A 23,416-nucleotide genomic window follows, 5' to 3' on the forward strand; every position below is an offset into this window, starting at 1 on the left:
ACGCATAGTGGAAGAAAACGTACGGAGCCAAGCGAGGTCAACTCACAGTCAAAATCGTAGATCTATCCAAAGCCGCTGTCAATGCCACTGTACGTGTGCTGCCATCTGCGTGAGGCGTGAAGGAAGTTTCGCCGGAAAACAGCTACGCTCGGTCAGTTCTCTCACTCTCCGATCCACGACGTTTCCGTTGCAGTGTTCTCAGCTGACGTGTGTTAAAATGAGTGGGTGATACCGCCCGTCTGTCGTCCAGCATGTGTTTATAAACATTACTTCAATAACCACCCGCCGCAAGCTGTTGCTACCGGTACGTACTCTTGCTTGCTGATCTGCGTGTTCGCTTTTCTAAACCTTTGCCGTGTATTCCCCCGCTGTGATGACCCAGTTTTCGGCCCACTGGTTCGCCCGACATGTCTTGGTTCTCTCGGGGGACTTGGGAAGCGCGCGAGTCCTACTGATTACGCCCACGCGAACGCATATTGTCAAGGCCGTCGATTTAACGACCAATGGAGGGCACGATCCATGTTTGTATGACTATCGGGGCCTTCTTGGTCGCGACGGCTGGCTGTTCCGTGTCGGGACGACCCGAGACTCCTTGCGAAACCAGAAAGACCGTCACAGTTGGGCGAGCGCGTGATTGCAACCAGTTTCGACGGTTTGATGTCCTACGATGCAGTACGGGTGGTCATACGGTTTAGGATCCTGGTTGTTCGTTAATGCAAGTTCTTCGCGTGGAAACTGGTTGTGGTCTCGCGATTTCGCGGTGACAAGACGCAGTGACACGACACCGCTTCCCGTGTCACTCGACGTAATCTCCTGTAAAGTTCCATGCTGATGTTGAGACGAGATAAACTTACTAATGCGCGAGGACGCATAATATTTTACCTCGCTCTGCTTTGCAGCAGCTTCTTCTTTTCTTTTTTTGCGGTTCTTGACTTGGATTTTGTATGCGTGTGCCTGCTACGTTCATGTCTACAGCATGGGGCCTTTAGTGTTCAGTGCTCCGTAGGCGCAGTACGGACGTAGACAACCCCGGGAACGAATGGCAGTGCGAGCGGTAGCTGTACGAAGGGGGAAAATAAACATACAACGAAAAAGTAATGTAGGAAGCACGCGCGGTTGTGGAGAGAAAAGCAGTAGAAGAAAAAAAGAACGTGCCGTCGTCTCAAAGCAGCTGAGTGCACAAGCCGACAGGTGTTTGAGGCTCTGAGCGCTACGTCAGCTTAGCAACGGCGTACGCGCGCATTCCGAGGTGGATCTTCTATTCGTCTGAAAGCGGCAAACAAGCTCGACTAAAGGTCCGCACGGAACGGCTCCCGAAGTAAGTGGATATTCGCCGCGGTTCGTGAACTGCAATTCCCCCGATCGAAGCGGTCGGTGCCTTCAGCACCGAGCACCGCGAACAGGCGGAATGTCGCGACCTTCTGCTCGCTTTGCAAAACGCAGCATTCGCGCTCCCGTAAGCATATGCTCGGCTGTTTTGAAGTAAAATTCGCTACTGGCTTTTGCGCTTGTTACACGAGCGGCGCTTGTTTTCAGTTTCGGTTGATCGATCACTGTGATATTGATATCACTTTGTTGCACGTTACTATTCGCCTCTCCATTCATTTTTTAACCCTTAAACGAAAGTAGGAGTTTCTGCAGATGTGCCTACTGGTAGATAAATAACGGCACAAATTTATTTTCATGAAATTTTGCTGTAACGCTAATACTTTGTTGCTCCCTATATGTTGTGTTTGCTTAGCTGTAGACTGTTTCCTTAGTAGTGTGATGAATTGCTAAATAGGTTCTATGATTATTGCGCTATTAATATTCACCAGCGGTCAGTTTTTGCTGTCATTAAACATATTGCGCCTAGTGAGTAGTCCACCTTCAGTTAATGAGCTTGTGGTAGCTTAGCGGCTATGGTGTTGCGTTGCCAAGCATGGGGTAGCGGGATCGAATCCCGGCCGCATTTCGATTGGGGCGAAATGCAAAAATGCCCGTGTCTCAGGCATTGGGGGCACGTTAAAGATCCCCAGGTGATCAAAATTAATCCCGAGTCCCCGACTACGGCGTGCCTCATAATCAAATCGTGGTTGTGGCACCTAAAACCCCAGAATTCAATTCAGTTAATGAGCTTCTGTTATGCTGCAGAAAGTATATTCTGTGAAGTTGTGAAGTGGCAGTGTGGTATTCTGTGCGGCTCTTGAGGTATTTATTTCACACTTAAAATACCACATGTGTATTCCCGCCTCCCCCTCCCCCCCAATAAAAAGATAAGTGTGGAAGAATGGCTGTACATTTAAAGCTTGTATAATGAAATTGCATCCTACACGAAAATGCCCTTGCTATATTTGACAATCATTGTAAGCCTATATTTGTTACTGATATCTGCAGAAAAGAAACCAGTATATAATTACTTTATTATATCCTATATAAGTCATTATATCTATATTCCTCATATTGAGGTTTTACTGTACTATAAATTTTCGCACATAAGCCTGCAGCCTTGACTGGGGAGCTAAAAAGTATTAGAAAACAGTTTCATCAAAGGCTATTCACACCAGTGCTTAACCAGACCCAATCAAGTTTAATAGTAGTGAATGAGCACTGAATAATAGTTTTTCTATAGGTGAACAGTGGCTGCATATTCTGGGAACTTGTGTTGCGGTGTTGGCTTGTAGCCGTAAGCTTGACTCGTGCAAAAACCCTGCAGCCTCTCAAAATTTAAAAAAATGTGTTTCTTGCACAAAAGAACATTTTCGTTTCCATTGCACATGTGGTGCAGCATAGTTTATATCAAGTGGCTGCTCCCTTGTGTGGCAACAAGTGCAGACGTTAGTTTTCCAAGATATGTATTGTTGCAACCGCCTACAGAACAGTTGCTGTGTAGATGGAGCTAAGCATCCTGTCTCCGCATCCTGCGATGTGCCTTACTGCATGCAGTCTTGAGTAATCCAAGTGCTTACACACAGACCCATGTGACCTTTCCTCTGGCTGCATGCATACTTTTTCTGCTTTGGTACATGATTGACAGCAGTGCCTTTTGTACCCTTGACGCCATACACAGGCTCAACACTTGAGCATATGAGTGCGTCTGATTTGCATAGTGCTATCCATATTCAGCTGATACAGCAGGCACTCATGAGCACACTCTACTTGCCCTTAAGACTGTTCTGCAGAAAGGTCAGCATCCCAAGTGAACACTTCATCATCAGACAGCTGCGTCAATGAGGTATAGGCAATGCCTGCTGTTGCCCCTTTTCTGTAATCAGAATGTGTGGGTGCCACGTCTTCTGTTTCTTTACTTGTGACCATTTCATTGGTCATATAATTTGACGTCAACCAGAAGTGGCCATTTTGAATTCATAAGCTTTCGTTAAGCCTGGCCTTGTGCCTAGTAGAAACAATCATTGTGCCTTGTTGTGCTTCCATTACTTTTTTTAAACATACGCGAGTTAAAAGGAAATTTTGAGAATGTTTGCATAGCAGGATTTTTACTGATCAGAATGCTCCTGCTGTTAATGCTGCTGGTAGCACGATGATGGTATTGCAGTGAAGCATAATGTGCGAACGGGGTGTTTCTTTTGTTTGTTGCATGCTCGATTATATCAGGGATGCTATCTGTCCAGCTGTGCAATAAGTTTGCACAATACCATGCTTCCTTTTTTTTCTGGCCAGGGCGGCCGCATTTCGATGGGGACGAAATGCGAAAACACCCGTGTACTTAGATTTGGGTGCACGTTAACCCCAGGTGGTCAAAATTTCTGGAGTCCTCCACTACGGCGTGCCTCATAATCAGAAAGTGGTTTTGGCATGTAAAACCCCATAATTATATTTTTAACCATGCTTCCTTCATTTCATTGCTAAAATAATATGTTCAAATCACAAGTGAACAAACAGCTCTTGTTTTCCATGGTAGAAGAAAGCGCATTCAATTATTCAAATTATTCAATTAGCTGGTCTCAAGAGAACATACTAGAACGGATTCCTAGTATGCTCAACCTGTACATTTCAACCTTCCTGTGCAAACTGAAGTGGTTCCATTGAATCAGTAGCATCCAGGCGCCAGGAATGACTATGCTGAGATGTGAGAAGCAGCAAGGAAAGAGTCAGTCCAGAATGACTGCATTTGAGGAACCATTGCAGTTGTGGACATTCAGTTCAAGACTGAAGACCGGTAGTGGTTTAGCCGTGTAGTGACAAGACTAGAGCTATCTTGGTAAGAAAGCAACACAGATTAGTTTCGGAAAGACAGTGCTGATAATGGCAAGTAGTGAAAATATTAATTTGTTAAACACGAAGAAAAGAAGATGCACTTTTATTTTAAGTGCAAGAAAGTGAGGTAAGAGTGTAATCCTAGAACATAGGTGGTGGTATTTTATCTTTAGTGTCATGGTTGCAGCCTGTGCTTCAGCATTATGTGAATCATATAAGAGCATTTAGCACACACTATGCAAGTATAACTCTGGCTGGCTGAAGTCTAACTTGAGCTTATCGGCCCTATCGTGATGGTAAACTGGTTTCCATGCTGCTTGTTGATCATTAATTGCTCAGGGTATATTTTTCTTTCTTTAAACTGAAACACAGTAACTGAAATAAGATGTAGGCAACTCAACCCAAGCGAGATTTAAAAAAAAATTGTAATGAGATCTCAAGTCCAGCAGTGCTGGATGCCATAAGAAGTGTCTGGAAGCATGTCTATTACGATTGCTCAAGTGTATGTTTTCTTACTGCAGAACTGTAAAGTGTATAAAAAAAGCAAGTACTCGGCGTTATTTACAAGAGCATTACTTGACAAACGTGAGACATTTTGCTCTGAATGGCCTGAGCTAACCTTTTGTTCTGAATGAGTGAATCATGCATAAAACTAGAGCTTGCCAAGTGAAAAAGCATAATACAATAGCCTAGCCAGTGTGCATGATGGTTTTTTTTTTCTTTAATGCTTTCAGCTTTCTTGAAAAGAGCAGCTTTTAAGCATGAGCAATTAACCTCCCAGCCTGAGCTGCACCCATTTTTCCAGTTTGCACCAATATTGCCTAGGGCAAAGCCTACTCGTGCATTCTTTGCATTGCTCTGCAGTGACGAGTCATGCACATCAGCAAGTTTCACTGATAGCTGCTGCCTTTGGACATTCGTGCATGTCCTTTTCTGGTTTGTTTGTATCACTCTAATGAGGGTCGAGAATATTATTGCATACTTTTATTTACTTTTGAGAAAAATTATCTGCTGATGTAATAACTCCATTTGAAATCACGCACGCCACCACCAGATTATCACAATGTTATAAAAACTCTTCATTTTGCTGTTTGACCATGTGACAGTATGTTTCCATTTACCAGGGAAGTAATATATATTCATTTAATACGAACGTCACATGCAATTGACAAAAGAAAATAGGAAATGGGGAGATTTTATGCTATGTTCCAGGAAAGAGCTTGGGTATAAGGCCAACTGCCACAAAACTTTACTTTTGCTAAATTGTTTAGAAATGAGACATATATGCTATCAAAGAAATCTTGGCAAAGCAGCAGGGCTGGTAATGGTCCTATTTTTTTATGAGTGGCCTTTAAGTAGCACCTAAGCAAACGGCGCATGCACGTGGTGGTTAGTGGACATGGTGCAAATTGCTGACCTTGGCGTCCAAGATTTTCAATGTGTCGTGGGGGCCACCCAATCGCGGATGTCATATCGGGGAGTCGTGCTGGTTCTTAATGTTCCAACTTCTGCTACATTTCTGGTGAGAAGTAATGGCAGTGTTTTTTCCAGTATCGGTATGAAAAATGTCCATTTCTGTAAGCTTTTTCTGATGCAGCCACTCTTATTTCAAACAATAATTTTGTGCAGAAATGGCTGTGTACCTGCAGAAGGATCGACATTTGGGCGAGTTGGTACTGGTTGAACATCTTGAAGGGGCAGCGCGAAAAAACGAAGACAGAAGGCAGGAACACACAGGTCAGCGCTGTCCTGTGTGTTCCTGCCTTCTGTCTTCGTTTTTTCGCGCTGCCCCTTCAAGGCTGTGTACCTACATTATCTGAAACCAGGCTTTCTGCACAGTCCAAAATTTTGTTGCTTCACTTCACTTCACTTTATTACCTTAAAGACCACCGTTTAGGGTTGATTACATAATGGGTCTTCAGGTACAGGGGTGAGTGAGATTATCTGCACTCCAGGTGTATTGTAAAATTTTTTTGGCTTTTAATCAGAGGCCGCTGCTGCTGCTGTCATGGCTGTGCAGGTTTGAACATGTCAGCTATAGTCCCTAGAATATTGAATATAAAGTATCTCACACCTTGTCTTACATTCTTTACAAAGTTATTCCTCAGAATTTTGAGTGATTGCCCACAAACAAACGTCATGAAACAAAACACCGACAGCATATGCCTTTTATGTTAAATCTTCTCAGACTGAAATATTAAGCGTGAAACAATAAGAAGATTGTCTAATGCAAGATGCCACGCTTCTGCCAGAAAACTCTCCTTCGTGCATAGCATTCGCCACCAGCGTTTCCTGGGAAGTAGACAGGAATCTTTGAATGCTATCGTGTTCCACTCTTAAAGGCAAAGCTTAAGCGTCCTCCAATTTTTTTTACTGTATTTAATCGAAAAATACAAGTTCCAGTTGCCGAAAAGGTGAGCAAATGTATACAACCAATTTCTGTTTTAAGGATTTTGCTTATTACAGATAGACAAACTTCATTGAAAAGTTGGATGTCAAATACAGACCTTCTTCTGCTAATCCTTTTCTTGAAGGATGAATAGCATGGATTCCTCATCAAGAGTGCATCTACTTTTTAGTCACCCTTGAAATTCAAAGTAATATACCAGCTAAACACATCACAAGCAGCACACAAAAGATTTGATTTACCAGCAACTTCAGCACAGTATGAAGTTATACACAAGTTTCTCTGTGACTAGCCTATCCAGACTATCTGGATTTTGCTACCCAGACATGAACATATCTCACTGTGCACTCTATATTACTCTATAGCACTGTTTTAAACGTTTATGGTGTGCCACACTCCAGACAAACTTCTCTTAGTTCAGTGTAACACAGCTTGAAGCAGCAGTTCGTCTTGGCTGAACAATTAGGCACGTTAGGAGTCTGAGATGAATTAGTCAAATTAGATACATGTTATCTATTCTGGGCAAGCAGCTTGTGCTGGCTGTTAGCAAAGATGGACACATGCTCTGAGAAAGGCAGATAAGATCAAGAGAGAGTCTGTAGTGCCACTTGTTGCATGTGACTGGCTGCAAAGGCTAGGGTTACGTGCCTCGTGATAACGAAATCGCAACTTCGCTCTTGCCGCTCGCTGAGGTTTTGTGTTGGTGTCCTTTGCTGACATAAATGACTGCGGCAATGAAACAGTAAAGGGTAGGCTAACTTGACAGTGTTTTAGCTTTGGTTTTATTTTGACAGCATTGTGTCGGATGAGGGAACTGCTGACCGCTTTGAGCAGATGTGCTGCAAAGGACCGGTGCTACTAAGTAGTGTACAATTATTTTTTTAAGTAGATATCACATTCTCACCAAGGGTGCTTTGTGTGTTAAAATCATCTGCAAGAGTCTGCCACTGTTTTTATAAGTGATGCCCTTTTGAAGCTTGGCTTCAATTAGAATGTTGTGTTGTGGCTTGTGTTCATGCGGGCATATATGTTGTAGTGAAGCATTGATTCCACTCTAGACACTATTTCAACTGGACTTTATTTGAATAGATCACTGTATGTGCTATTCAGGCAGCAGTGTAAGTATGAGTAACTCGCCTGTCAGATTGCATTTGCAGTAGTAAGGTATTGGATGCTGTTCTGGTGAAAAGTCCTCATGAGAACTCCTTTGGACGAACATAACGCAAGCGGAATATTTATTAAACAGCTGTTTGTTTACGCTTTAAGTGATTGGCAGTATTCTGCTTACTGTAAATTTATCATGTTAGCTTTGTGTCACACATATAAATGTGGATACAACAAGTACTGCACTTAGATGCAACATATATGATGTTCCGTGCGTGTCTGTGTAGTGCTTGCTTAGATCTCCTGTGTGTTTGTGAAAATGCATAAATTTAACAATACTGGCCCCAGATTAGGTGGCAATATAAAGTTCTGTTCCTCACAAATAGTCTTTTTTCTCCCTGTTTCAGGTAGCAGGTTGCAGATCGCACCAAACCAGAGTCCCTACTTGACGCAAGTACCACCAAGGTATCTGCAAGCATGGATGACGGATTCGATCCGTGCGAGTGCATCTTCAGCCATGAGAATGCCATGCAGCGACTCATCTCGTTGGTGAGTGACGCACCTTGCACGATGTGAAAGTGTTGACGTAAATCTGCAGGCTTTCTCTGTTTTATTGCAATGCCAACTATATGGACGCTCAAGGTGCATTGCCACAGTCGTCGTAGCCGTGCTGTCTCACAGCATCGACAATACATGCGTGGCCCACATACATTGGAAGGTCTCCACAGACACAAGTGATGTGCACAATACATTGGGCTGCAAGAATGACCTAGCCAAGCGAACGCACCGTCACGCTTCACTCAAGCAGCTCTGCAGAAAAGATGGGGCAGTGTGTTGCCTTCAGCTCCTGGTGTGAGTTGCTCGCACACACGCGCTAGGTATTCCTGCTGACCAGCTGTGTGCATACCACACCATGGTGTGTACGCTGGTTTGAGTGGAATGGACAGCAAACGTAAAGCAAAAACCATCTACCCTCTCCATTGGGCGCTGACAAACGCTGATGGATTATTGTTGTTTTCGTTTCATGCACCATCAAAGTGTGATGCCTGCAATGCCATCGATGGTGTTCCTTATCCCACCAGCGTTTTGTGGTGCCTGGTAGCTGCCAAGGTGCTGTATATGCTGCACAGCAGCAGTTGGCCTCACATGCTGAGTCGCGCCAAGATGGCCTCGCGTATTGTCAGAATACCATCCTAAGAGATTGAGCGTAATTCTAACCCTAAACCTTGCTATTGCTTTCTGTGCTTTGCCCGTCAAGCAAAACAGCCGCCTCCTTTCTTTTTTTTTTTTTATCTTTTTTTTTTACAGCGATGTAATGCCTAGGCGAAACGCTTGCGGTCCAACCACAGAAACCCCCGTAAGTTCATACCCCCCGCAACCTCCCCATTACGACTACAGAAGAGAAGTGAAATTCTGCGTTGGAATTATAGCGGCAACGGAGCCAGCTGTGGAAGACGACAACGCTCAAGCCATTCCTGATGATAGTTTTTGCACAACGGGGCCATCTGTGGAAGACGACGATGAACGCGCATGCAGTGGCACTAGCGCGTTTGCGCAGTTGGCGCCCAAGAATTTAGAAATGCTCGCAGTCCGACCACAGAAACCCTTCGGCAGAAGCTGTGACGCGCCATAGGCTACGCCGATAGGGACGTCGTTTCTCTCTCGCAGCAGAGCCCGCGCACAGCGAACACCGATAGAGGGTGTTGCCGCAGCAGTCGTTTGTTCTCCCAAGGAGCAGCTGACCTACAAACAACAGCGCCGAGAGCAGGAATGGGAGAGATCTCGTCGGCGTCGCGTCAACGCCTCAGCAGAAGATCGGGCCCGCAATGCGGTGCGCAAGTGGTCGTGCCGATCCGGCGGATCGTGCGGCCGAGCTAGTTTGTGAAGCGGGGCTAAAGTGGCAACGTTACACCGCCGATGCCGTGGCAGAGCGAGATCGCCAGCAGCGACATCAGGCCGAGGACTGGAGTTTCGTACCCGCGAGGCAGAGCAGCGACAATGTAGTCGTTAGCATAAACACCGGGGCCACACATGTCAGCTTCGCTGGTTTGCCATCTGTACGGGGTGCTTGGGCGGTGTTTATTTCCCTTCTTTTTACAGTCTCATTCCGTACAGGAACATTTGAAGGTGACGGAGCACGCCAAGAGTGTGATAATTAGGGCAGGTTTTCTGTACACACTACATTGCCTCATTACAGACAGTGAAGCAGCTGTAATGCCTTACTAGCAGCAACTCTTTAATTCTTCAACTTCTCTGTTGTGCCTGATGTAATGCCCGTCAAAGCCACGTACATTTGTCAAACTACTGTCAGTTTTTCAAGCTCCCTTATGGCTTAGCATATGAACCACACCACAGCCTTTTCTAACTGGCATTTATCTGTATGCAGTCATTCTCTGTAGGATTCCTTCACTTTTTCATCATTGACAGACGTCTATATCTTCACTACTTGGCATGCTGCAACTTAATTTTATGATGTCCTGAAGCAAAATGACCTGGTTATATTTTCCATCTGGTCCTTGATCAACGAAATATGTGCAGAAGCAGCACATCAAGGGACTTCCCAAGTTGTGTGCTTGAGGAAATTATTGCGCTTATCAAAGGACCATGCTGTGCAGTGATAAAGATTGTTTTGAGTGAACTATACTTTGCTCAAGGGCAAATGGTGGCATTGTTTTGCAGTCTCTTCAATAAATACACCCTGATCGAAAATTGTCGCTTACAACTACACCGATAAACCAAGGTGTCACAAGAACTGATGCATCATTCTGTGCATATTTTAATTTGTTAAAATTCCATTGTTGAAGCTTGTAAATTGCTTAGTTTCATTGTACCTTTGCTTGTATGAGATTTAGTGTTAGCTAGCACAAGGCTGAATAGTCTAAAATACATCTATAAGTGGTATCTGATGAACCTTTCCTAGTACTATACCGAGTAGCACCATGTTGTAAAGGTACTACGATGGCTATAAAATTAATTATGGCTATATGTTAATATGTTTATGAGAACAGGTTTTTTTTTTACCCCACATTTTTTCTTTCCTTCAACGCAGCCTTCTCTTTGTTTTTTTCCATGTACAAATGGAAACTAGTCTTTCAACCAAATGTGCTATTTTCATGCCCACTGCTTTATTCTGCACAGGCCAGAATTTCTCTCTTTTAACCACATTATGTCATGACAAGCCTGAACTGCACTTGGTGTACATCTAGTTGTTGCACGGTTAGAGATAATTTAACTATTAAAAATGAAAAACAGTGCTTTTTACCTAATGGCAGTGCTCTGCTCTGTAGTAAGCCTACTGTGCTTAAGACCAAATTGTGAGCACCATTAATGGACTTGCTCCTGCAAAACAAAGCTATACTTTGCAGACTTGTAGAATTAAGTGCTAAGCAGTGCAATGATTGAGATGCAGATGACACAAAGTGTGTCTGTTCCGATACCTTGTGTCACCTTAATTCTTGCCCTTCTGACATTGCACAATTCAATAAGTGTCCTTGTTGCGACTTACCCTTATTTCCATGCTTTGCAGCTGCGAAGCTCTCAGTCCGCCTGCACGGACTCTGAATGTTTCCAAGAGAGTAAGTGGCCTTGGTCTTTAATTCATCTCTTTTCGCAAGGCATATTTTTCTTTAAAGGGGGCGCTTCCGCTGCGGCTGGGATTTGATCCCACGACCTCGAAAACAGCTCAGGCACAGAATTGCCTTTCAAGGCTGTTCTTGGCAAATCAGTTCTGCGGACGCCCGCAAGGTGGATAAAAGTACATGAAAGTGAAAAATTGGCATCTACCCGAATTGTAGCATGAAGCCACGAAGGAAATCCGTATGGGTTTCTCAAAAAGAAAGCCTTGCAGTTCCAAAAAAATTCGTCCTGGTCCGGGACTCGAACCTGGGACCAACGCCTTTCCGGGGAGGTCGCTATACCATCTGAGCTAACCAGGAGGCTACCGATCGCAGAGTGAGGGCGAATTAACCGGCAACTTGAGACACTGGGACACTGAATATGGCAAATCAGCTCTGCAGAAGGTGGAGGAAAGTACATATAAAAGGTGCAGTAAAGTGCATAGAGAAACCCATATGGGTTCCCTTTGTAGCTTTGTGCTACAATTCGGGTGGATGCCAATTTTTCCCTTTCATGTACTTTCCTCCAATTTGCGGGCTTTGGCAGAACTGATTTGCCATATTCTGTATCCCGCTGTCTCGAGTTGCCAATTAATTTGCCCTCGCTCTGCGATTGGCTAGTGCCCTGGTTAGCACGGATAGTAGAGCGACCACCCAGATGGGCGTTGGTCTCATGTTCGAGTCCCAGACCAGGATAAGTTTTTCTTCAACTGCGAGGCTTTCTTTCTGAGCAACCCGTATAGCTTTCCTTTGTAGCTTTCCTTTGTAGCTTTGTGCTACAATTCGGGTGGATGCTCGTTTTTCGCTTTCAAGGCTGTTCTTATTACCGATTGGTATCCAGTAGTGATCACAAGGGGAGGACACCGGTAAGGCAAAAAAGAAAGCAATTCTAGCTGCTGGTGAGCCCACCTTAATGGCACGGCCGCACCAGAAGAAAAATGCGCATTGCACACCACCAGTGCGGGTAAGGTGCAGTGAAGCCACAACACCAACAGCCGGTTAGTTGCAGCAGCAGTCACCTGACAGCATGAAGGTATCGCATCCGCTTAATAAAGTGTGCTACCCTCGAAGCCCGATGAACGTAAGGGCGAAACAAGCCGTCCAGCGGGTCCAGATGACTCTAGCTGCATCATGCACATGTGAATGAAGTGGTCACTCTTACTGGTCGCCTCTCTCTGCGAGACCCATCCCTTAAGCGGCTTAAGTCTGCTGCGCACCAGCTTCTGCGGCACACATTTTTGCTAAAACATATCGGTAGTCTACTAAGGAGCAAAAATGCAGGCCATAAGTAGACATGCAGGCCAGAAGCAGATGTCAAGAGACGGAAAGCTTTCATGTCTCTTGGAGCTGCTAGCCTTTAGCCTCGGCGGACTATACGGGCAAGCACGACTACGACGCCCGATGCCATAATTTTGACAAAGGTGTCTTCTTACACAGAAAGTAGCCCTGCTTTGGTTTGCAGGCATCATCAATTCTTGAATCTGATCAACTAACGATAGGTGTCGCATGATGAGGACTACAGAGGGCACTGACAAGCCACAAAGCTATAATTTCAAGTTTCATTGAAACATCTCTTGAGCGAAGGAGGATTCTAAATCAATCAGTGACTCACCAAAAGTGTGTGAAATTTGCATTGTATTATGGCATCAAAGTTGTGGCACAAAGCTTTGCCACAGTATTTTAAACTATGAAGAAACATGGCATGTGCATAACGCAGGAAGTGGGACTGAGTAATTAAGGAATATACAGATCAGAGCCACAACGGTTTAAGTTGATCACTATGGGTCCCTATATGCTGGCTGCTTATTTGAATGCATTAAACTCTAAAGAAAGTTCTGTCGTCTTAATTTTTCCTTTAAAATGAATCGCTCTCTTCCCCCTGCCTTTGACTGAATGCATTAAGTTCTAAAGAAAGTTCTATTGTCCTTCTTTTTTTTGCTAAAGAAAAAATTATCACTCTCTTCCCCTGCACCTTTAATTCAGTTTAATTTTATGTGCTTAACTAGCGTGTAAGGTACAGTATGTCTAACATGTGCACTTGACGTATGTATAACACGCATGCATGCAGGACAGCTATGAACCACGGTATGTACACAGACCTTGCCTTATCAGCAGTGAGCACTAAAATTTGATACGGTATACAAAGGGTCTCTGGATGATATTATAGTCCACCCATTTGCTCCCAAAAAAGCAAACACAGAGTCCCTGCAGTTATGTTAAGGTTTTACATGCATCTTAAGACATGCTTTTCCAAAAGCAAGAGTGTGAAATGAAAAGGCCATTTGTATTTGTCGCAGGTGACAGTTTACCAACCTAGTGAGTAAAGTGCTGCCAGTATTTGTAACGTTTAAGTGCTACTGCAGCTGCGCGTACCATGTTGGCTGCTATGTAAAAAAAGCAAATCACAAGCTTGCTTGTTTTCCAACGTTACACCTGCTTAGCTCTCTCGCACCACTCACTATGAAGGCTGACAAGGAGGCATTCATGCATAAAGTAGTCCTGCCATTCGTAAATTTCTAGGCACTGCCTAGAAATTTGCTGGCTGGCGGTGAAGCAGGCTTCCACAGATGTCTCTGTGTCCAGCGGCTTGTTATGTGGTCTGCAACACGGAGACTTGTGGCGGCACTTAACGTTTACACCAGTGCACCACCGATGACAGTGCAAGTAGTTTTGTGTGGAACTCCTGAACAATATGCTATGTGAGAGTACAGTCAAACATTGTTATAACAAAGTTGCATTCGACAAGAAAGTACTTCATTACATGCCAATATTTGTTATAGGCAATTCATCACACGCCGATATTGGTGAGGAACATTTTAGATTTACTTCATTATGTCCATGTTCATTACATGGAGGTTAGATTGTACTGGTGCTGCATCTTATTTTCAGTTTTTGAAGCGTCACACCCGTATTAATGACAGTAAAAAATTCTACCTGATGGTTTCACTGAACATATTTATGTTATTTGCTCAAGTGCGGACTATCACCAGCCATCTCCTTTGTTTGTGCATTGTGTAGATAACAAGCTTTGGGATCAGCTAACAGTAGTGGCCTATGCGATGTAATATGGAAGGTGTATCGAAAATGTTAATTCACTTTAGTGTCCCATTAAAGATGTCCTTACATAGATCCAGGATATAGCAAACATAAGAAGTGAAATGGGCATGTCGTGCTGTGTCGACAGTTTCAGTGAAGGATTTCATTTTGACTAAATTTTAAAGTATTCAAAGAACATTGTAGTAGAGATAAGGAGTTAGACGTCTTTTTTTTTTTTACTTCATTGCATTGGCCGACTTCAAATATTGCAGCATAATTATTTAGTTATTCTATTTATTAAAATGGGCATAACATGCTTGGTATTAATTACTTTAGAGAACATGTTGCGCTTATGGACTCCAAAAAGGTTGTAGACTAGCACCAGTTTCAAGCTATATGCCCATAGATTTATGGCTAAGCATTTTGGCACTAGTGCTGTTAAATGGGCTTTGGTCGCCAAATTCTTGATTCACATTACCAGAGCGATAGAAGAGAGCACAATGTTACTAGCGCTTTCAGTGTTTGTCTCCTCTTTGCATCCTGTTTTTGTCATGCTGGTAACATGAATAAAAAACAGTTTGGCATTCACATTGCACATTAATGTGGCTCTGCCGTGCCTCACCAGGCATATTTTGCGTTCAATTTTCCCGAGGGAATATCTTCCTCCTCTTCTTTTTACAATTTTGATGTGGGCTGCTATAAAAACAGGAGCAAGGAGATTTGGGCAAGGTAAAAAAATATCAATGCAACCCCACATCACGCAGGGTGTAAGAATGCATGTGTGTGATTTTCTGCCTGCAGTGCCAGCGATGCAGCAGGCTGCCGGTGGCTCTGGCTTCTTTCTGGTCATGGTAGGGTGGATGGTGCTAGCCGTGGTGCTCTACTACTTGCGCCCAAACTCACTGCGCAACCGTGATAACGGCAAGCCCGACAGACAGGTGGGTGCAGTTGATAATGCTTTATGGACGAGTGCTGCCTACAACACACAAGAAAAAAAGTTTTTTTCCTTGACAAGTTTCAATGTACAGAGTTTCTGAATAAGTGTTCCTCGGCCAACACTGAATGATGGGCAGCGATTGTCATTTGTTAGATTAGAACGAGAACGAAGGACAAAAAAACAAGGAAGTTTGGCATGCAACTAACTTTCTTTTGAAGGCATGATACGAAGAGAGACATAGATGCAGAATCCCCAACTGTGTTGGTAACACACCGGTAATATAGACTGCATGCAATGTACTACTATCAAGCTCAATATAACCACTGCACCGCCGCTTTGCCACACACTAGCGCATTGTAGCTCTTACTAAGCATGTTAGTGCACCCCCGTTTCACACCCAACGGGACCTGTCAGTACAAGTTCCACACGAAGCCACAAGTGGTTTGAGGTGGAGCTCACTTCCAGTGCTGGAGCTTGCTTCCAATGTGTTAATGATTAGATCACGAGAACTTGCAAACTGGCTTAAAGGTGTGCATTGTAGCCACCAGTCTAGTCACGTTCACAAGTCTAAATGCCTTCCAAACTTTGACAAATGTATAATCTTGAAAAGTTTGAACAAGGAATACGGTGAGATTTTTTGAAGCGTTTGCTATCCATGAGTATGGCAACATATGTGTCAGTGAGCTGCTTGTTTCTCTGCTCAGGAAAGAGTTGTTATATCTCGATTGCGAAATATAACTGTCTCGCTTCATGGTCATGTGTCAAGGTCCCGTGCACTTGGTTTCGACCGCATATACATAGCCTTTCATTACACGAATAAACAGTATGGTTGCTTAGTCATTGCTCATGTCTGTCGTCTCCCTTGTCCTGTTCTTAAGTGCTGTAAAGAAACAGCACTTAAGTCTGTATTGAGATTGAGTTGCTGTTCGAATAAAACTTGTAGTTCCGTTCTATCCTTTTTAGTCACACATAATATGTTACTGGTTGAACACATCTTCATTGTTGCAGAACTACCAGATTGAGCATGTTTCTTCTTAGATGGGAATGCTATTACTTGCAGCTTACTTTTAACTTTAGGCGAAGAGAAAACACGAGCCTTTTTCTGGTGCAGAGTGAAAAATGCTTGCCGGTCGGTCTGTATTGCACCATTGATATTGTTCTTTTGTTTTTAATATTGCTCATCATCTGTGCAGGGTCCAAGCAATGACCCCCCCAGTGGCTCAGTCTTCTGAGGGAGGAGCCCAGCCCAGCCCCTAACAGAAAATGACCAAGCCGAAGAGCTTTAGCTGGTGGCACGGGGGAGAGGAACGCTGTTGCATTAACTGTTCTGGGCTTCTTTTTCTGGGGGAACCACCACCGCCGCTCACCATGCCTGTCTAGTATGTGTACATAACGTGTACATAATACGCATGCACCGCGGGACACAGACAGCGAAAAAAAAAATGTATGCAGGAAAGCTATGGACCATGGTACGCACACAATTAGACACTGCATGTGCAAGACTGTTGTTGCAAGGCCACGCGCGTGTATATATACTGCACGTCTCTCGCACAGCAGGTGTTGTTTTTTTGTAGAATTTACCTGGGGATTGTTTTAACGGGGTTTTTATTTATTTCATTATTTCAGCTGGTAAAGGTGTAGGTATTTTTTTTTCCACCCCTTCTTCTTCTTTCTTAAATTTGGGAGCTGTTCACTTGTTGTTTTGTTGCACTAGTTTATCTTTTGTAGTGACTTGACTATACAGTGGTATGTGCTCTTTCGCCCTGTGCCCTAGATATATGTATGAAGACAAAGGCTTGTTTTGGATCATTTGCAAAATAAAAAAAATTGTGGCTGGATGACACCTTCGTCCAATTTTTCCATTTGCTTCTGTACATGCGACTGCCGGTCCTTGGTGAAATGACATCACCTTAGCCAAAGATGACAAGTCTTATAATCGCCAGGCTGCCTCCACTCCTACCTATTCAGCCAAGTTAACTGCAGTGCTGCTTCTTGCCTGAAGTGCCGACTGCACTTAGTAATGCTGCTCAACAGTTATTGAGCTGTGTATAGGTGACTAATCTTTCTTTGAGCCACAGAGTTTCATACAATTACTAGAGCGAACTGTGGCACTAGTGTCAAGAGCTAGAAGCAGGACAGCTCAGCCAGCAAAGGAATGGTGGGTAGCACCTGGATTTGCCTAAACTGTGTCCTTCTGGCTTTAAATAACTTCTCAACTTTTCAAAGTGACAATTTTTAAGAAAATATTGCATTATAAATTCATCATCCAAATCCTGCCATCAGATTATTTTAAACACGAAACTTCTAGCACAGAATCCCGCTATTAAAACCATTATGCCATGGATGCGTAGACAAGCGGAACCACTGCAATTGACAGCAATTATGCATGCTGGCCGAGCTTTATTACTCACTGGAATAAAGGAAGTATGAATTGCTATGAAATTGAGGCCAATTTACGCCCAGACAAAGCGTAACAAACGAATCCACAAGAACGTCTGAATTCCCAAGCATGAGGATCAGACAAATCCGTGTACTATGCAACATTCCCGTGGTGCATGAACGATCGCAACAGCGCCAGAGATGTCTAGTTTGTAGGAAACCCTATGCTTTTAGCATTCACTCAAAAGAAGCTCGTAATGAAATCGTAGTTTTGGCATGTAAAACCCCACAATTCATTCAAAAGAAGCCAGAGGTGCACAGCACCTCTGGCTTCCCCTTTAGGCACTGTGCATTCCAAGACAGTGCATCACAAGCAAAATCGCTGATTAAAATGCTTGCCATGCCACATATATATCAAGACACTTCTAAATGGACCTTTGCCACAAATGTAAAATGCGTGCAAAGTACTTTAGCGAAAAGTTGGGAAGTGGTTCAAATCTGGGCATTTGCTCTTTCTGTACATTGCCGTGGAGCAGATTACCTTTATTTGTTTCCGACAACGTTCTACATACATCAGGTATATTTTACAAGTGGCTCGGTGGGTGCTTTTCAAATATGCTAGGCACGAAATGGTTAATTTTCTCATATCTGCCGCTTCTGCACAGAGTTTGCACGTGGAGCCCACATTCTGTTAACTCGGTAAAACTCGCTCGACAATTTAGAATTCTTATAGTGTTCTGCTGCAGGATGCTTCTAATGATTCTGAAGATGCAAGAAACTGTGAAGGCAAATTTTCAATGTACAGAATTGGTTAATTCATTTGCGGGGTTTTACAATTATGATCTGATGAGGCATGCCATAGTGGGGGACTCCGGAAATTTGGACCACCTGGGGTTCTTTAACGTGCACCTAAATCAAAGTACACGGGTGGTTTCGCATTTCGCCCCCACCGAAACGTGGCCGCCATGGCCGGGATTCGATCTCGCGACCGCGTGCTCAGCAGCCCAACACCATAGCCACTAAGCAACAATGGCAGGTACAGAATTGGTGCCTGAAGAAGTTATACTGCAGGAATCTCCGAGAAACATTACTGGGAGAGGGAGAGATAAAAGAGGTGAGAAAGGCAGCTAGGTTAACCGGGAGATAGATATCCAGTTTGCTATTCTGCACTGGGGGAGGGGTAAGGGGAGACACAGAGATCTTTTAAAAAAATGCACCCACATGAGAAAGAGTGGGAGAGGGGAAAAAATCTCAGTGCCCTTCTACTATGTGAAGAAGGATGACCAGTGAAGCTGTGTTTGTGGTCCCCTTAATGGTGAACTGCACCTCCGCCACTGGTCGGCCCGGCATTGCACCATTTTTGGGATCGGCCCACGTAGGCAAGTGCTTAACGCCTGCTTCACCTACACTGCGGGTCAGCCTGGCATTCCACTATCTTCAGGATCGGCCCACGTATAGGAAGTGCTTAATGCCTGCTTCACCTCCGCCAGGGGTCAGGCCGCTATTGCACTAATTGCACTATCTCCGGGATCGGCCCACGTATGGGGAGTGTTTTGCTTACGACATGACAATTTCCTTGGACAGTAGAGGTATACAGCTTCGCTGTAAAAATTAGAAACACACACAATGTAACGCAGGAGTGTCAGAGTCGTTCAAGCAGAAACATTACTGAAGCACAGCTACTGCACATGAAGGGCTATGCTGCCCTCGATTAGTCAAATTCAATAGAGTTGACTGCATTTTTTAACGTGGGGGTCAGTACATACAGTAGGTTACAAGTACACAGGATTTGCGAGAAAGTCGCAATTCCTGTGAATCATGGATACATAGCCTCGTATTCAAACTTTCAGTGTGTAGCAGCCCTTGCAACTTAAACGGTCATCCATTAAATTAGAACTGACATGCCATAATGTAGCGGAATTTAGCATTTGTCAAGGAACTTGTCCCATAAACTTTTGTGGTTGACTGTAAAAATACATATGCTTTCGTTGCTGAAAAGCCTAAGCTGCAGACAGTACAGCCTGACAACAGATAATGTATCAATCTGCCAGCACCCATTAGTGTGCTACAGAATAGGTGGACTTGCGTACACTGCATTGCGGTGTGCACATAACTTCAACACTGCATGTGGTGCTTTATATGAAATAGTGGTCTATACATACGAGTTTATGCAGATGTCAGTGCAAATTTGCTTTGCAGGATTTTCTGTAAAAACTAAGCAGCTATCAGTACTGATATACTAGTCAAATTTCATTACTACGAACCCCACATTACCGAATGTCTCAAATTTACTAACATTTTAAAAATCCCCACCAGATTGCATATATTTTCAATGTAAAAATATTTCAGAACTACGAATTTCAATACAGCGCATATTTCACAATAACGCACATAGTTTTCTCCCTTTTATAACCGAGGAACATCAGTATTACGAATTCGGCTAAAAGTAACAGCGCCACAACTCTCACGTGAAACAGAAAACGAAAGTGCAGTAGCTATCATCATCACAATGTCGAGTGCCAACTGCTTCACCACAAACTTCACCAAGAACTTCATGACAAAGGTTTGGCGATGTTTGCGTGAGATCCAACGATGAATGCAGCTAGCGACGGCACCATGAAGAAGCGAAAGCAGTTTTTGCGGCAGGACAAATTGCAGGAAATTGACGCAGGAAAAAAGCAAATCGACGTGTGTAGAAAGCATGGCATTGCCCCATCGACCGTCACGACCATTTTGAAAGACCAAGACAAGATTGTCAAGCTTCAGTGGGAATCGCAACTCGCTCCTATGAGGAAACGGCTGCGAGTGGGAAACTCAAAATGTGGACCAAGCTGTTCTCACGTGGTTCAAAGATGCCAGACTGCAAAACGTTCCCGCGTCTGGCCCAATGCTAAAAAAAAAAAAAAGCCAGCGAATTCGCCGATGCACTTGAAATAACTGGGTTCGACGCAAATGCGGGTTCATTTTTTCGTTTCCACCAAAGGAACTGAATAACTTGGCAGGTAGTCTCGGGCGAGGAAAAGGCTCCTGACGGAAAAGGCGCGGATTCCTGGCGTAATGATCGTTTTCTAGAGGTGGCTGAATCCTACTCTGAAGACGACATTTTCAATGCGGATGAGACCGCATGTTTTTATGAGCTCCTGCCAGATGGGACGATTCACTTAAAAGGGCAGCAGTGCAAAGGAGCGAAGTCTCATCTTCGGGTGATAGTTCTGCTCTGCTGCAATGCAACAGGCATGAAGAAAATTTAACCGCTTGTCAAAGGCAAGTATGCCAAGCCTCGCTGCATGAAAAACGTCATGTTGTTACCGTACAACTACCGCGCCAGGAAACGAGCCTGAATGACCAGAGAGCTAGCTCTTTTCCGAGTGGCTCATCAAACTAGACGTCCAAATGAGCAGGGATGACCGAAGGATTCTACTGCTTGTCGATAACTGCTCTGCTCCCATTGTGAATGTTCGCTTGAGGGACGTTCGCTTAGAGTTTCTGCCGCCAAACAACGTCTTTGCTACAACCCCTAGACCTGGGCATTATAAAGAGTGTGAAAGCAGAATTTCGTAGGCACCTTCTGCAGCGTTTGATTATCAACCTCCGCCTAAAGCAGCTGACTGCAATCAATATTCGTCAGGCAGCGGAAATGCTCACAGGAGCTTGGTGGAACTTGAAGGCGTCCACCATTAGCAACTGCTGGCAAAAAGCACGGCTTGTCAAGGCACCTATGTAGCTTGAAGGTGAGCTGGAGGTTACAGACAACAACCCAGGAGACCAGTGGACCAAGGTTACGGAACTGCTGCCCGCCATCTCTTCCTTCGACAACTACGTGAAGAGCAACAGCGTAGCACTAATGGCAGCGGACCTGACAACCGAAGAGATTGTTTATACTGCGTTTGCAACATCTCCAGTGACGATGACGACCCAAAGGAAGACGACTGTGGGTCACTGAACAAAAAAGATGAGATTGTGTCAAACAGTGATGTTTCACTTTCGAGTCCGCGCTTTCATCGCTCGGTGCAATGACGTACCCGATGAGGTATAACGCAAAGTGGAAGATGTAGGCGCATTCCTACTTGGTAGTGGGTGCTGCACGTGCCAGAAGAAAATTGCTGATTTCTTCAAATAAAGCAGCTTTGAAGTGAGTCAAGCATTTTTATTTGAGAGTATGCTTGTCTGCACACGCGTCTACTGCCAGGGCACATCATTTTCATTCCTAGGTTTGTCCGCTGGCTTATAACCGCAAGTTTTCCATTACAACAATATTTCAAAATAACGAACGGCTTTCCGCCGTCCCGCGTGATTCGTTAAATTGAGATTGGACTGTAATCAGATAAGTGAACGTAAGCATGGCATCGCAACACTGGTACTGAGCACTGATATACGAACGGGATAACCGAATTGGTACTCATCTGCAAGCACAGGTGACCTGTAGTTACGAGGGTTGATCCAAAAACAAGGTTCCCAAAGAGCTCCAGCCACACGGGAAGGTGTGAGGCGAAATCCGGCAGCACTGCTGCGCACGGCTGTTCCCCAACTCTCGTTTCCCCCCGGCCGCGCTTCGCTGCACCGCTCATTTCAATATGGAGGTTCCCATTGTTGATCCTGCCAAGTGCGAGATTCTTTCCATAATTCGCTTTTTGCACACCAAAGGTATTCCACCCATGGATAATCATCCTCAGTTGACAGAGGTGTATGGCAACAAGTGTGTGTGCCTCCAACACGTCCGAAAGTGGTGCAATGTCATTTTAGTGCCAGTCGGAAGGAAATCCACAATGAAGAACGGAGTGAAAGACCGTCAGTTTCAAAGGCGTTATTGAGATGGCCCAACGCGAAGTGCTTCAAAACAGGAGGATCACCGTCCATGAACTTGTTGCTCAGATTCCTGGGAGTTCTTACGGTACAGTGGAAAGAGCTTTGACTGAAAAATTGGGGTATCACAAGTGTTGTGCTCGATGAATACCACAGCTATTGACATCGTACCTCAAGGAGAAACACCTTGACTTTGCTCGCCAGTTTCTTCAAAAGTGTCAAAATAAGGAAGGATTGTTGGACTCCATTGTTACGGGAGATGAAACGTGGGTGTTTCATTTCACTCCTGAAACAAAACAAAAATCCAAACAGTGGCACCTCCCAGAGTCACCAGTCGCAAAGAAGTTCAAGCAAGCTCCTTCTGCTGGCAAAGTCGTGGCCGGTGTTTTTTGGGATCGTACGGGGATACTGCTGATCGATTTCATGGAATGTGAGACAACAATAAACTCGGACAGTTATTGTGCAACACTAAGAAAACTCGGGCGAGTTATCCAGAACCGCCAGCGAGGACGACTGGCAGCCAGTGTAACGCTGCTTCACGACAATGCGCGGCCTCATGTCTCCAGTCAAACCCAGAAACTTTTGACAAGCTTTAGGTGGACTGTCATGCCCCACTCACCGTACAGTCCAGACCTCGCTCCTAGTGATTATCACTTGTTTCCCAAGTTAAAGGAACATTTGAGTGGCCAACGCTTCCAGAGAGACGACGAAGTCAAAGAAGGGGTGAAACGCTTGCTCAACGCGTTGACGGCAGAGTTCTACGACACTGGGATACAGAAATTGGAGCACAGTCTACAAAAATGTGTTGAAAAATATGGCGATTATGCAGAAAAATAGAGCAAAGTTTCATTTTTCCAATGATGTTATTTTCTATGAGAATAAACAACGTTGTCCGCTTCTAAAATTGATGGGAACCTTACTCCTGGATCAACCCTCGTA

The 23,416-nt window shown here is 44.3% G+C and overlaps 1 protein-coding gene across 2 annotated transcripts; it reads left to right on the forward strand.

Moving 5' to 3' along the window:
- Positions 1 to 215: 215 nt before the first annotated feature.
- LOC126544475 (small integral membrane protein 14) lies at positions 216 to 16,892 on the forward strand. 2 transcript variants are annotated; one of them, XM_050191818.3, is made up of 5 exons: positions 216 to 304; positions 8,116 to 8,257; positions 11,235 to 11,283; positions 15,160 to 15,296; positions 16,489 to 16,618. In XM_050191818.3, the coding sequence occupies exons 2-5, from the start codon at positions 8,186 to 8,188 to the stop codon at positions 16,525 to 16,527; spliced, it is 297 nt and encodes a 98-aa protein (XP_050047775.1). In that variant the 5' UTR covers positions 216 to 304; positions 8,116 to 8,185; the 3' UTR covers positions 16,528 to 16,618. The 2 variants fall into 2 exon arrangements, with proteins under 2 accessions (XP_050047775.1, XP_050047768.1); XM_050191811.3 differs by lacking the exon at positions 216 to 304 and adding an exon at positions 1,230 to 1,318 and having other exon boundaries at positions 16,489 to 16,892.
- The last annotated feature ends 6,524 nt before the right edge of the window (positions 16,893 to 23,416 follow it).

Source organism: Dermacentor andersoni, chromosome 3, assembly GCF_023375885.2.
Source record: "Dermacentor andersoni chromosome 3, qqDerAnde1_hic_scaffold, whole genome shotgun sequence".
Classification (NCBI taxonomy): Eukaryota; Metazoa; Arthropoda; class Arachnida; order Ixodida; family Ixodidae; genus Dermacentor; species Dermacentor andersoni.